At 43.2% G+C, this 15,616-nt stretch overlaps 1 protein-coding gene across 1 annotated transcript in view; it reads left to right on the top strand.

The window, feature by feature from the left end:
* Positions 1 to 15,616, top strand: part of LOC122559265 (FYVE, RhoGEF and PH domain-containing protein 5-like) — a 141,415-nt gene that overhangs the window by 55,278 nt on the left and 70,521 nt on the right. Inside the window, exon 9 of the mRNA XM_043708646.1 lies at positions 5,327 to 5,486. Within this exon, the coding sequence (XP_043564581.1) occupies positions 5,327 to 5,486 (160 nt within the window). The remainder of the gene's footprint in view (positions 1 to 5,326; positions 5,487 to 15,616) is intronic.

Below are 15,616 nucleotides of genomic sequence, written 5' to 3'. Positions count from 1 at the left end.
ACAGTGTCCCAATCCCATGTTCCTCAGCATGCTCTGAGTTCACCAGCCTTAGCTGTAAGACCCCTTGCATTGAAATAAATGCAACGTAATTCTTCAGAGTTACTATGTTCTCTGACTTTCTTTTGTCTTTTTCTAATTGACTTGCTCTTTTCACATTCAGAACCTTCCGCATCAATCTTTCTATTTATACTGCTACTTAGAATTCCTCCAAACCTGACCCCCTCAAACTCTCTAACAGTATGAAGTCTCCCTTAATGGAAGTACTAAATCTCCGTGCTAAGATATTGGTACCATTCCAGGTTTTTTACGTCCCAGAAGAGATTCCTGGTGTCCAAAAATTTGAATCCCTGAACAATACACTGCCTCTTCAGCGTTGATTTATCTCCTTTCTCCTTTTGTTCCTTCCCTCTTTCGAGTTTGGCATCAGGAGTAAACTACTTTTAAGTTTCTGGTTTTTAATCTTTTACCTAACCTCTTATATTCAGTCTATAAAGCTTTAACCTTTCCATAAAAATGTCATTTCTACCAATCTGTACAATAATTACTGGCTTCTGCCCTTTAACAATATGTTTGAAATGTTTAGAGATGTCCTTAATCTGAGCACCAGGGAAGTGACATACATTTACGCTCACTACCACAGAATCTCCTGACTGGAGAGTCCCAATAATAATTATTCTTTTAAATTTTGTTAAACACTGCCTAACATAAGAATCATTCCTACTGACTGCTCCTTCTAATTTCCTCTGAGAGATAATTCCTTTCAACAGTCCCCAAAACTGAACACCATCAGAGACTTCTATACTATATTCTTATGTATCCTGACAGTCACCCATCTATCTGACTGACCTTGATTTGTAATCACTTTTCTAAATTAACTAGCCATCTAAGTCTATGCCTTTTACATGCCCTCGATAACATTACGCCTAAAAAAAAATCACTTTCAATAAAACCTTGCATATAAAATAAACTACCTTTCATTACCAACAGAAAGTAATGATAAAAATGCAAAATATTTTAAAAAAATCAAACATATAAATCTTAAATGTAATGAATAACTTCGCTGATTCACTGAATTAAAATAATTACTATTTGATAAATTCCACAAATAAAAAAATTGTTTCCAGAGTTGATCATGTGTATAAGCCCCAAAATGAAAACACAACTCTACTTTTTAAAAAAAACACTCTTCAGCCAGTCAAAAAAAACTCTTGCACTGTAAAAACAACTCTCCTCAAAATGCATTTTTTTAAGCTTCTAAATTAGAGAAAAAAAATTCAACCATTTACTGTAGGCCTCTGAAAAAAACTTGTTAAAGTCTGTTTTGAAAAAAAAACTTGCATTGATTTTTCTTGATTGCTAAAGAAACAAAATAATTAAAGATCATAGACTTTGAGTCTACTTAGACTTCAGCAAGGCTTTTCGTATGGAAGTCAATCTGGATAAATGTGAGGTGATGCACATGGGCAGGACAAACAAAGCAAGGATCCTGGAAGGACCAAGGATCAGAGGGACCTTGTTGTGTGTGTGTGTACACCATCTGTTAAGGTATCAGGGCAGATGGATAAAATGGTTACAAAGGCATATGATATACTTGCCTTTATACCCGAAGTAGACAAGCTGGAGGCTGGAAGAACACAGAAAGCCAGGCAGCATCAGGAGGTGGAGAAGTTGATGTTTTGGGTATAACCCTTCTTCAGGACTGGGGGTGGCTGTAGGCAGGGTGGTGAAGGTGGAACTGCATAGGCCACAGCGAGAGCATTGTGTGCAGTTCTGGAATCCACATTAAAGGAGGGATGTGATAGCACTGGAGCAGTTGCAGAGGAGATTTACCAGGGTGTTCCCTGGGCTGGAACGTTTCAGTTATGAAAAGAGTTTGGACAGATCGGAGTTGTTTTCCTTAGAGCAGAGGAAATTGAGAAATAGGAGAAAGTGAGGACTGCAGATACTGGAGAGTCATAGAATTGAAAAGTGTGGTGCTGGAAGTACACAGCAGGTCAGGCAACATCCGAGGAGCCGGAGAGTCAATGTTTCGGCCATAAGCCCTTCATCATGATTGAAGTATATAAAATTATGACGGGCACAGATAGGCTAGACAGCAAGAAACATTTCCCCTTGATGGAGAGATCAATGACAAGGAGTCATAAATTTAAGGTAAGGTAGTGAGGGAATGTGAGGAAAAATGTTTTCACCCAAAGTGTGGTGGGAATCTGGAACTCACTGCCTGTGAGGGTGGTAGAAGCAGAATTCTCACTGAAGAAGCACTTAGATGTGTACTTGCAATGCCAAGGCACACAAGGCTGATAGGCATGTGATGGAAAATGGGATTAGAGTAGTCAAACATTTGTTTTTGACAGGTCCTAACTCAACCGGCTGAAATTATTGTGCTGCTATTTGGGATATATGTGTAAAATGCTTTGTACGTTGCAGTGAATGATACAATCCATGTTATGGTGGACATCCAGGTGTAAGTTATCCACGTATGATACACTGTGTGCAACCCAATGTTGATTATGGGATATGACAGGGATATTTTGAGCAGGAAAGCAAACAAGAAACTGAAAAAAAAATCAATGTATTTGAAATGTGATGCGAAGAGCAGTGTCACAAGGAGGCAAGGCAGCACAAGCCAAACGGAAGTTTTGCCTCAGATGAAAGAAAGGCCAAGCTTGCTGAAAACCATTTCCAAAAGAGCATTGTTACTGCTTTCACATTTGACTAGAGGATCCTGTGGCAAAATGTTCATCAACACCATATTGGATTCCCTTGAAGAGAACTGGACACCAGAGAAGAATATAGATTGACAACAGCAAAGACTGGTGTGAAAAATCTAAAGAGGACCGTGTACAGTTTTATTTAACAAGGGATATAATTGCATTGGATGCAGTTCAGAGATGATTCACTCCTATTTATAAAGAGATGGTCTTACGGGGAAAGGTTTAGTAAGCTGGATTCTCTGGAGGCCAATGTTTGGGCTTTTGTGGAGCATGATAGGATAAATGCTGAGAATGTGTTTCTCCTCATGAGGGAATCTAGAACTAGGGGCACAGTTTAAATGTACGGGGTCTCACAGTTAAGATGGAGAAAAGGAGGATTTAATCCTCTTCGAAAGCCACCAATGTTTGGAATTCTGTACCTCAGCGGAGACTGATTTGCAGCATATTTTCAAGACTGAGTTACACAGATTTTTGATCGCCAAATGTTTATGGAGAATGGGCTTGAGGTGGAGTTAAGGTCAAGATCAGATTGGCCATAAGTGTGTTGAATGGCGGAACACATTCTAGGTGCTGTGTAACCTTTTCCAGCTCCCATCCCTCATGCTCTAATGGTCTTCAGGATGTAAACGATTTCCGGGTTGTGGTGAAAAATTTGGGTGGGGTATGGCTAGATATGTTACTCTCCCCATCCTCTACAATCCATCCACACATGACAGTATCAATAGGGATGATCACCACACAGTTCTGTGGAGATAAATTTCCACTCTCACATTAAGGATACCCTCCATTGCGTTGTGTGGCACAGAATAGGACAGACTTTGAGCAGATCTAGCATTTCAAAGCTGGACATCCATCAGGTGCTATGGGTCATCCACAGCAGCAGAATATATAACCTCATGGCCCAGCATATCCTCCACTCAACCACTACATCAAAGAGATGTGCAGATCAACCCTGATTCAAAGAAGAGTGCAGAGTCGGGTGGTGCATACGAGGGCGGCACGATGGCTCAGTGGTTAGCACTGCTGCCTCACAGCGCTAGGGCCCTGGGTTCGATTCCAGCCTCGGGTGACTGTGCTTAGAGTTTGCACATTCTCCCCGCCTCTGCATGGATTTCCTCCGGGTGCTCCGGTTTCCTCCCACAGTTCAAAGATGTGCAGGTTACGTGAATTGGCCACGCTAAATTGCCCCACAGTGTTCAGGGATGTGTAGGTTAGGTGCATTAGTCAGGGGAAATGTAAAGTAATAGGGTAGGGGAGTGGGTGGGATACTCTTTGGAGAGTCAGTGTGGACTTATTGGGCCGAATGGCCATTTCGTACTCTGTAGGGATTCTATGTAGGGATCTTAAAAGTGAGGTGAAGCTCCAAGCACTTGTTAAATACAAGAAGAAACATAAAGTGGTAGATGGAGCTAAAGGATCCAACAATGCAGAGATCAGACCTAAGCTCTACAATCCTACCATTGTCATGCAAAAATTAAAAACTTGCTGCTAAAGGAGGCTCCGTAAGTATTTCCATCCTTGGTTGTTGGGGTGGAAAGGAAAATGAGTGTTGCTGTTAGAGGTTAGTCATGTCAGCTCCAGGACATCTCTGCAGGAGTTCCTCAGGGTAGTGTCCGAGGCCCAGCCTTCTTCAGCTGCTCCATCATAAGGTCAGAAGTGGGAATGTTTACTGATGATTGCACAGTGTTCAATGCCATTTGCAACTGAAACAGTTCATGATAAATGGCAACTTACATTTGTGCCACACAAGTGCCAGGTAATGACCATCAGCAACAAAACAGAGTCCAATCATCTCCCCATTGATGTTGAATAGTGTTGCCCCACTATCAATATCCTGGGGGTTACCATTGACCAGAGACTGAATTGGACTGGTCATATAAATACAGTCACTCCAAGAGCAGGTCAAAGACTGGGAATTCAGCAGCAATAATTCACTTCCTTCTGAGTGCTTGGTACAAGGGAACAAATCAAGAGTGTGATTTAATACTCCTCACTTGCAGGATAAGATGCAGCTAAAACAACACTCAAGAAGCTTGACACCGTCCAGACCAAAAGAGCCCACTTGATTGGCACCACATCCACTCCCTTTACCACTGATGCTCGGTCTGTCAGTGTGTGCCATCTGTATGATCTATAAAATGCACTGCACAAATTCAGTAAAGGTTACTCCAATAGCAGTTTCCAAATCCACAGCTACTTCCACCCAAAAGGACAAGGGCAGCAGACACATGAGGACACTACTGCTCTAGGTTCTCCCCAGGCTATACATCATCCTGACATGGAACATTATTACTGTTCCTGACCTGTCGCTGGATCAAAACCCTAAAATCCCTTCCAAGGGAGTTCCTACACAAATCAAGGGACTCACCAAAAAAATCTAAAGGCTATTAGTGATGGGCAAGTATTGCAGCTCCCGGTAGCCAGTGGCACTGACATCCTGTGAACAAAGCACTTTAAACAGGATCATAACATGTTGGATTGAGTGGGGAATCCGGAGAATGGCGGGGGTTATATGGGGGGTATGGGGTGGGGAAGATGGAGTTTGGTGTGTGATGGTGAACCACGAGTGACTGCTGCATTATCTGACTGAGTCCATACCTTTCTACCATCAGGGAGCAGGCGGCTCCATGTTTGGCGCATGTGATCTTAGCCCGAGGGCCCAGACTGAGTGTGTACTCCAGGTATATTGAGCAATTTGAACATAACCTCGCAATCCTGGAACAATCCTGTAGCAACTCACGAGGGCTTTCCACAAGACTGCTGGAGTTTGAGGTAACATTCTGAGAATTGTCTCCCAGCAATTCACTCAAATCCTCAAAACCTTTTAACACCTTTATTAACCTTTACAGACATATGACATGTCTGCTTACCATCCATCTGCTCTTCCCGAGATCTGAACTAGCTCCCATTAACACTGTCATTGTCACTATCAGTTCTACTGAGATAAATCACTTCACGTTCCCAAAGCGAGAATTCCAGCTGTCATGTTTTAGCCCTTTTCACCATCTTAGCATCATCTCTTTGCAGCCTGTGTTGCCATTTTACAGCATGAAATATTTCTCCTCCTGATGTGACAGAGTTATTGGCTGGATGGAAAAAGGAGAGAAATGGTGATGTCTTGATGGAGAGTGGGGATAAATGAGGAAGGTTGTTTGGATGAGCATTGGGGTAAACGAGAAGTGTTGGCTGTATGAAAATGGGCTGGAAGTGGGTACTGCAGATGCTGGAGAACAGAGTCAAGATTAGAGTGGTGCTGGAGAAGCACAGCAGGTCAGGCAGCATCTGAGGAGCAGGAAAATCGACATTTCGGGCAAAAGCTCTTCATCAGGAACCTGATTCCTGATCTGGGCTTTTGCCTGAAACATCGATTATTTTTTTCCTGCTCCTTGGATGCTGCCTGACCTGCTGTGCTTCTCCAGCACCACTCTAATCTTGTATGAGTTTTGGGGTGAGTGAGGAGTGTTGGCTGGATGGTTCATTGGGGTGAGTGAGGAGTGGAGAATGGGGGTGAATGAGGTGTGTTGGCTGGATGGAGAATGGGGGTGAATGAGGTGTGTTGGCTGGATGGAGAATGGGGGTGAATGAGGAGTGTTAGCATGGAAGGGAAGAAGGCAAATGAGTGTTGGCTGGTTATGAACGAGGTACCTAATGAATACATTTTTAAAAACTGCAGATGCTGGAAATCAGAAACAAAAGCAGAAATTGCTGGAAAAACTCAACAGGTCTTGCAGAATCTGTGGAGCGAAAGCAGAGTTATCGTTTCAGGTCCAATCAGCTGAATGATATAGAGGTTGAGTAGATTAAGGTTATTTTCATTACAAAGACGGAGTTTGAGGACCTGATTGAGGTCTACAAAATCGTGAGAGGTATAGACAGGGTGGATAGCAAGAAGTTTGTTTCCCAGAGTGGGGGACTTGGTTAGATTAGATTAGATTACATTAGATTACTTACAGTGTGGAAACAGGCCCTTCGGCCCAACAAACCCGGGTCTCTGGCGCTGTGAGGCAGCAGTGCTAACCACTGTGCCACCGTGCTGCCCACACCACTGTGCCACCATGCCGCTCACTACCACTGTGCCACCGTGCCGCCCACACGGGGTTACTCGGGGTTATGACTTCAAGGTTTGAGGGGAAAAGTTTAGTGGAGATATGTGTGGAAAGTTCTTTACACAGAGGGTGGTGGTGCCTAGAACACATTGCCGGTAGAGGTGGGCACAAACTGCTCCTCGGATGCTGCCTGAACTGCTGTGCTCTTCCAGCACCACTAATCCAGAATCTGGTTTCCAGCATCTGCAGTCATTGTTTTTACCTTGTCATTTAAGATGTGTCTAGACAGGTACATGAATGGGCAGGGAGCAGAGGGATACAGATCCTTAGAAAATAGGCAGCAGGTTTAGATAGAGGATCTGGATCGCGCAGGCTTGGAGGGCCGAAGGGCCTGTTCCTGTGCTATAATTTTCTTTGATTTTTTTTCTTTGTTCACAATTGTTCACAATAATTAGCTGGTTGGGTAATGGTGATAAATGAGGAATACTGTTTGGATGCAGAATATGGGTAAATGGGGAGTGATAGCTGGACAGAGAATGGGATTAAAAATGGAGTGTTGGCTGGATAGTGACTAAGGGTAAATGAGGAACTTTGTAGGATGGCAGTTGTGATAGATAAAGGAGCTTTGGCCAGTGGGTTATGGAGGAAATTGATGTTGGCTGAGTGAAGAATGTAGATAAATGAAGAGTGTTAGTTGGTGGGAAATGGGGGTAAAAGGGAATTGCAGACAGGATGGGGAATAGGAGTAAATTATGAGTTCCTGGCTGGTGGAGAATAGGGGAAAAACAAAATGTTGGCTGGATTGTAATGAGAGTAAATGACAGGTTTTGGCTGAATGGGAATGGGGGCAAAGGAGGAGCATTGTTTGGATAGGGATTAGGGTAAATGAGGAGTATTGGCTAGGTGGACAATGATCTTAAAATGGAGTGTTTGCTGGATGGCGGAATAAAGTAAATGAGGATATTGACTGGATGGCAATTGGGATAGATGTGTACCATTGGCCAGTGGGCTATGGGTAAATGAATGTTGGCTGTGTGAGGAAAATGAATAAATGAGCATTGGCTGGTGGAACACAGTAAGGCATGGATGTTTGTTGGAAAGGAAATTGGGTAATTTAGGAGCGCTGGCTGGATCAGAATGGGGTTAAATAATTATTGGCTGGATGGAGTATATATGGGTAAATGAGCTGGATGGAAAATGGGGGTAAAAAGGGAGTATTGGCTAGATGGAGAATGAATGTAAAAGAGTGTCGGCTGGATAGGGAATGGAGTAAATGAGGAGTATTGGTTGGATAGGGAATGAGGGGAAAGGAGTGTTGGCTGGACTGGGAAATGGGGATAAAGGAGTGTTGGCTGGATGGAGATGGGGGTAAATGACTAGTTGGCTATACAGGGAATGGGGTAAGAAAGGAGGTTTTGATTGGGGAATGGTGGTAATTGAGTATTGTTTTGATGGGGATTAGGGGTAAATGAGTGTTAACTGGATAGACAATGGGGTTAAACTGGTAGTGTTCATTGTGTGTTGAGTGGTGGTAAATTGCTATTGACTGGGTGTAAAAAGAGGATAACTGAGGAGAGTTGGCTGTGTAGGTGAATGGGCTAAATTGCTGGTAAAGAGAATTGTTGGATGGGGAATGTGGTTGGAAGAGGAATGTTGGCTGGATATGGAATCGGGGTAAATAAAGAGCATTGCTGGATTGGGATTAGGGAGTGATTGAGGAGTGTCGGTAGGATGGGGAATGTAGGTAAATAAAACATGTTGGCTGGTCAGGAGAGGGAGTAAGTGTGGAGTGTTGGTACCGAGGGAAAGAGAGTGAATGAGTGTTGGCTGGTTATGAAAGGGGGTATCTGAGGCTGTTGGGAATGAGAGGTAAATGTGGTGTGTTGGCTGGATCGGCAATAAGGATAAAAGAAGAGTGTAAGCTGGAGGGGGAATGATGCCAAAAAGATGCATCGGGAAAGAGGGTGTTAGAGGAGTGTTGGCTGGATGGAGGTATATTGAGTGTTGGCTGGATGGAGGTATATTGAGTGTTGGCTGGATGGAGGTATATTAAGAGTGTTGGCTGGGTTGGTTGTTGGGGTCAATGAGGTGTATTTGCTGGGTAAGAAATGGGATAAATGCTTATTGGCATAATGCGGAATGGGGTAAATCAGTGTTGGCTGGGTGGGGATAGGCAGTAAATGAGGAGTGTTGGCTGGGGGGAGAATGGGTGCATTTGTGTGGAGAAACATTTATCCAGGGTTTAATGAGAATGTGCAGTTTGCAGCTACAGGCAGTGGTTAAAGTGAATCTTATTATCACATTTAAGGTGTAGCTAGACACGATTATGAGGGACAACAGAATCGAGGATTGCACTGACTGAGTCATGGTTGGGAGGATGGGAACAGGCTCAAAAGGAGCATACATGGTCTTTCTCAGTACTGTATGTCTGATGTAATTCTATGTCAGTATTGTTTAAACCTTGAGCAAGTTATTGTCACAGGCATCGAACAGGGATGATTCCAGAACTGAACCCTGTGGGACTCCACACCCACTTCCGTCTCCTTCTGAAATATTGCTCTGAAATTTGTTCTCCTGTCTGATGCATTAATGCAGTTTACTCACCCTCCTCCCTTTTCACCGTCTTTATCTCCTGGAGCAAATTCCTATGTGTTACTTTGTCCAAGATTTTCCTAGTGTGCATGTACACCACATCCACTCCATTTCCCATCTACAATGTTGTTACTTCCTTCAAGAATTCCATTGTCTTTGCCAGACTTTCTGTTTTAAAATCTCCTTTGGCAGTTTCTAATTCCCTTCTCTTTCTCATAATGCATTGTCATGTAGCCCTCAATCAAAGACTCGAAAGTTATGCCTCTTGCAGACGTGAAGTTATTGGTCTGATCATGTTGGGATTAACTCAGTCCCCAGAATGCCAGAGCAATATAAAACAGAGGAGCAGTTTGTGAGCATCATGTTTGTACCACTTCTTCAGAAAAGCTTGCAAAGTATTTCCTTTTTGAGTATTTATCCATTCTGTTGTGAACATTTCTATCTTTCTGACAGCACATTTGAGATCAGCACAGTTCACTAACTCATTTGCCAGTGGAAACACATACTTATTCATTTACTCAAAGCCTATCATAATTCTGCATCAAAATCTCTCTACTTAAAAAATTGCAGCTGGTACAAAAATTGATAAGGTAATTAACAGTAACTAGGAAGTGCAGAAAGTTATCAATAGACTGATGAGCTGGGCAGAAAACTGTCAATCGTATTTCAATGTGAAGAAGGGTGGGGTGATGCACTTGCTGGAAATCAAATGAGAGAATCCACAATCAATACTAAGAAATGTAGAGGGACATTGAATCCCTGACAGTAGTAGGGCAGGTAGAAAATTTGTTGAAGAAGCATGTGGAATCTCATCCTTAGACATAAGAGCAGGGAGGTTTTGCTGGAACTATTATATCACCGACTGAATAGTTCTGGGCACTACATTACAACAAGTATGAAATCGCACCAAGTGAGGCCGCAGGGTAAAATTTTCAAAGATGTAGCCAAGATTAGAGAATTGCTGCCATGAGGAAAAATTGGATTGGCCGAGATTTATTTCCTTGCTGCAGAGGAACTGAACAAAGTCGTGTCAAATTATGAATTACTTCATCCTATATTAAATTTCGTGCGAACGTACATCTGACCAATCGGCTAAGGGAAACAGCTGCTTTCCATTCACCCTGTCCAAGCCCCTCCCAATCTTATACACCTCTATCAGGTCCCCCCACCCTGCTCCAAAGGAAATAACCTGAGCTCATCCAATCTGTCTTCGTAACTGAAATTTTACATCTAAGGCAATATCCTGGTGAATCTCCTCTGCACTCCATACCTTGCAATCACATCCTTTCTATAGTTTGGTGACCAGAACTGCACATAGTACTTGAGCGGTGGTGTAACCAAAGTTCAGCTCCAACATGATCTCCCTGCTCTTATAATCTATATTGCAGCTGAAAAAGTGAAGTGTCTTGTATGCTTTCTTAATTATCCTATTAATCACTCCAGTCACCTTCAGCGATTTGTGGATTGGCACCTCTGTTACTCTGACCCTCCTAGTGTCCTGCTATTCATTAAGTAGTCCCTTGTCTTGTTCATTTTTGGAAAGTGTGTCACCGCTCATCTGACCAATCTGTTTATACCCTCCTGTAACCTCAAAAATCTCTTCACTGTCAGTCACCAGCCAATAATTGTGCCGTCCTCACACTAATCATCCCTCCCACGTTCTCATCTGCAGCTTTTCTGAAAAGTAAGGGACCCTGTGGTATGCCACGGTATACTGGACTCCAGCCACACAAACACGCTTCTCCACCTCCTGTCAGTAAGCCAATTTTGCTAATTTACTCCCATGAGCTTTTACTTTCTTTATCAGTTTCCATGTGGGGCCTTGTCAAAAGCCTTACTGGAATCCACGTAGACTACGTCAGCTGCCTTACCCTCATCCAAGCACTTCGTCATCTCCATGAAAAGTTCCACCAAATTTGGTAGGCATTGGTACTGGGACCTCAACTATTTATAATCCATATCAGTGACTCCGATGAAGGGACCAAAGTTTGGTTGCTGTGAATCAGCCCATAATCATATTGAGATAAGACCCCAGAATACTGGAAGTTCATCTCGATTGCAAATCAAAACCGAACCTTGCTCTTAAGCAGCTCAAGGCTGAAATCCTGGCAGGGGAGAGGGATGAAGTCAATGATTAGGAACCAAGATTTGTGAGTGGGATTGAAGCTAATCATTAACTACGGGAGCTTTCCGCTTCTCAATCTGTCCATCATGTCAGTCTGGATAGTTCTTCTCCTGCTTTGATCCTTTGCTTTCCTTTCAGTTTAACTAACCTCAGCACCTTGGTGCATTTGACTATATTGAAACTGTTAGATGAGTCAAGTTGTCAATGTTAATTATCTCAAGTTTTCTTTGCATTCTGCAACTTTCTGCCTCTCAGCATATTCGAGATTAAGTTCCTTCCAGATTCAGTTATCTCCATAAAAAACATAAAGTCCAGCGACTATAGCATGTTTAATTGAAAGTTGAGATGCTGTTCCTTAAGTTTGCACTGGAGCAATGCAGCAGACCAAGGGCAGAGATTCAGATATCCAATGAGGGGTCACTCAGTCTCTGTTTGGTCTCTCAAATGTGGAAGCAATCACATTATGAGGTGTGAATATAGTAAACCAGATTGAACGGAGCAACATAAATCATTGATCCACCTGGAAAGTGGGTTTTGGAGCTCTGAGTGAGGAGAGAGGGAATAAGGACAAACATTACTCGTTCTTTATGAAAAGATGACATGGAAGGGGGTTGAGGTCCTGTGAGGTGATAGAGATTTTGACCAAGGTGTGGTGGAGGGAACGAAAATGGGGAGCGGAAGATGTGGCACCATGCTGGATTTGCTGGTGGAAGTTGGTCAGGTAGAAAGTGAACACAAAGGAAATTCTATTCTGGGTCTGAGAGAAAAGTAGGGATGGTCATGGTGTTTCTCCAGATCAGTGGGGTCTGTGTTAATTGTGTTTCTTTATGTTTGTATTGTTTCTCTGGGTTTGTCTTTTAGTTGCCTATATTTGTGTTTGAGAGCTACTAGCGAGTTTCATTTTCCCTTCTTCTATAATGGGATGTGGGCAAGGCCAACATTTGGTACCCAATCTGGACACTAAGCCCAGAACTGAATGACATGCTTATCCATTTTAGAGGAAAATTAAGATTCAGTCACATTGCAGTGAGTCTGGAGTCACGTGTAGGGCCAGACCAGGTAAGGACAGCAGATGGCCTTTGAGGAAGGAAATCTGCTGTCATTAGTGAACCAAAGGGGTTCTTTTATCAACAATTGATGAATATTTCATGGGGCTATTACATAGGCTGTTTCCAATTCCAGATTTATTCAGTGAATTTGAATTCCACTAGATGCTATGGTGGGACTTGAACCTATATCGCCAGGCACGAACATGGAGCTCTAATTACTGCTTGAATCATATTATGATTATGCTACAATATGCTCCTGTGTTATGCTATTTGTATTGCTCTTTCTGTGTGTTTGTCTTTGTGTTTCTGTGTGTCGGTTTTTGTGTCAGTTTTTCTTTTGGTCTGTATTGGTATTAGAATTTCTGTGGGTTATTGTTTCAGTGGGTCTGTGTAAGTGTTTCTGCACATCTGTGTTTGTATTAGGTGTTCCAGGAGTCTATGTTGGTGCGAGCATTTCCATGGGGTTGTTTGTTTTGCTGTTTCTGTGAGACTGAAACTTTAGAATCCCTACAGTGTGGAAAAACAGGCCATTTCGCCCAATAAGTCGACACCGAACAGCATCCCAACCAGACCTATTCCCCTACTCTATCCCAGTAACTCTGCATTTCCATGGCTAATGCACTTAATTTAGATTAGATTAGATTAGATTACTTACAGTGTGGAAACAGGCCCTTCGGCCCAACAAGTCCACACCGACCCGCCGAAGCGCAACCCACCCATTCCCCTACATTTACCCCTTTTACCTAACACTACGGGCAATGTAGCATGGCCAATTCACCTGACCTGCACATCTTTGGACTGTGGGAGGAAACCGGAGCACCCGGAGGAAACCCACGCAGACACGGGGAGAATGTGCAAACTCCACACAGTCAGTCGCCCGAGTCGGGAATTGAACCCGGGTCTCTGGCGCTGTGAGGCAGCAGTGCTAACCACTGTGCCACCGTGCCGCCCCTACACATCGCTGGATACAATGGGCAATCCACCTAACTTGCACAATGTGGGAAGAAACCAGAACACCCAGTAGAAACCTGTACAAACAGAGGGAGAATGTGCAAACTCCACACAGACAGTTGCTTGAGGGTGGAATTGAATCCAGGTCCATGGTGCTATGAGGCTTGTGTGTTCCTCTGGGTTTGTGTTAGTGAGTGTTTATATGGATTTGCGTTCATATTACTGTTTCTATGGGTCAGTTTTTGTGTTTGTGTTCCTGTATGTAAGCATTGTGTTGGTGTTTCTGTGGGTCAGCATTTGAGTTACTGCTTCTGTGGATCTTTGTTTGAGCTGATGTTTCAGTTGGTCAATATTTTTATTAGTGTTTTTTGTGGGTTTGTTGTGTTTCAGTATTTCTGGGTCACTGTGTTGCTGATTCTGAGTCTGTATTTGAGTCAGTATTCTTTGTCTTAATGGTAGTGTTGCCATTTCTGTGCGTATGTACAGTAATGCAGTTTTGCTGAGGGTTGGCATTATATTTCAGTTTGTGTGTGGAATTGTATTTGTGTTTCTGTGTGTCTGTGTTAATATTGCTGTCTCTGTGCATCTGTGTTTAAGTTAGCATTTCTGTGGATCCGTATTTGAATTTGCATTTCTGTTTTTGTGGGTTAGTGATGGAGTTACTGAAAGTGGACCAGTATTGTGCTTCAGTATTTCTATTGGTCTGTTTTGGTATTACTGTTTCTGTGTATCTGCTTTTATGTTTTCTGCCTCTGCTTTTTGACTTGAGTACACATGACCACAATAAATCAAATATAGTGAAAAGCTCTGTTTGTGAGCAGTACAGACAGATCATAGTAAGCAAGGACATACCAAGCAGAAACTGCAACACGAACACAGACCTACAGAAACTGCAACACTAACACTGACCTGGTGGTTTGATCTGGGATCATGACATAATTTGGGACTTCATCTAGGATATTAACATAATTTGGGGACCCCTGTGGGATTTCAAATAGATAGACAAATTAGTTAGATTTGCTGGATTTTAGACTGGTTAAGATTTTTAGCCAGAATGAGGCATATAAATTACACTGCTCAGGTGGTGTGCAAAGGAGTACATGAACAAGGTCAACACTATTTGAAGTTAGAGAGTCCATTCATCAGCAGGAAAGAAGCTGCTCTTGAACCTGATGGTGTGTGTGTGTCCAAGCTTCTGTATCTTCTGCCCGTTGGAAGAAGTTCTAAAAGAGCATTACCAGCATGAGAGGGGTCTTTGATGACGTTGGCAGCCTTTCTGTGGCATAAGAAATGTAAGTGGAGTCGATGGATGGAAGGTTGGCTTCTGTGATGGTATGTGCTGTTGTCACAACCCTCTGAAGTTTTATGTGGTCCTGGACAAAGCATTCACTGTACCAGGCCGTTATGCACTCAGTATGCTTTCTATGGTTTACCTGTAAACGTTGATGACAGTCCATAGGGACATGCCAAATTTCTTCAGCCACCTGAGGAAAAAGAGGTGCCTTCCTGACCACAGCATCTACATGAGAAGTCCAGGACAGGTTTCTGGTTTTTGTCACTCCTTGGAACTTGACGCTCTTATCCTGTTCAACCTCAGCTCCATTTGAGTTAGTGTTGCAGTTTCTGCAGGTCAGTGTTCGTGTTGCAGTTTCTGTGGGTCAGAGTTGGTGTTGCAGTTTCTGTGGCTCAGTGTTCGTGTTGCAGTTTCTGTGGCTCAGTGTTCGTGTTGCAGTTTCTGCAGGTCAGTGTTCATGTTGCAGTTTCTGCGGGTCAGTGTTCGTGTTGCAGTTTCTGTGGGTCTGTGTTCGTGTTGCAGTTTCGCAGTTTCTGTGGGTCTGTGTTCGTGTTGCAGTTTCTGTAGGTCAGCGTTCGAGTTGCAGTTACTATAGATCTGTGTTTGTGTTGCAGTTTCTGTGGGTTTGCGTTTGTGTTGCAGTTTCTAGGGGTTTGTGTTTGTGTTGCAGTTTCTGTGGGTCTGTGTTCATGTTGCAGTTTCTGTGGATCTGTGTTCGTGTTGCAGTTTCTGTGGGTCTGTGTTCGTGTTGCAGTGTCTGTGGATCTGTGTTCGTGTTGCAGTTTCTGTGGATCTGTGTTCGTGTTGCAGTTTCTGTGGGTCTGTGTTCGTGTTGCAGTTTCTGT

The sequence above is a fragment of the Chiloscyllium plagiosum genome, chromosome 18 (genome assembly GCF_004010195.1).
Source record: "Chiloscyllium plagiosum isolate BGI_BamShark_2017 chromosome 18, ASM401019v2, whole genome shotgun sequence".
NCBI classification, from domain to species: domain Eukaryota; kingdom Metazoa; phylum Chordata; class Chondrichthyes; order Orectolobiformes; family Hemiscylliidae; genus Chiloscyllium; species Chiloscyllium plagiosum.
Note: the sequence above shows the minus strand (reverse complement) of the source record. Positions and strands in the feature narration are given on the sequence as shown.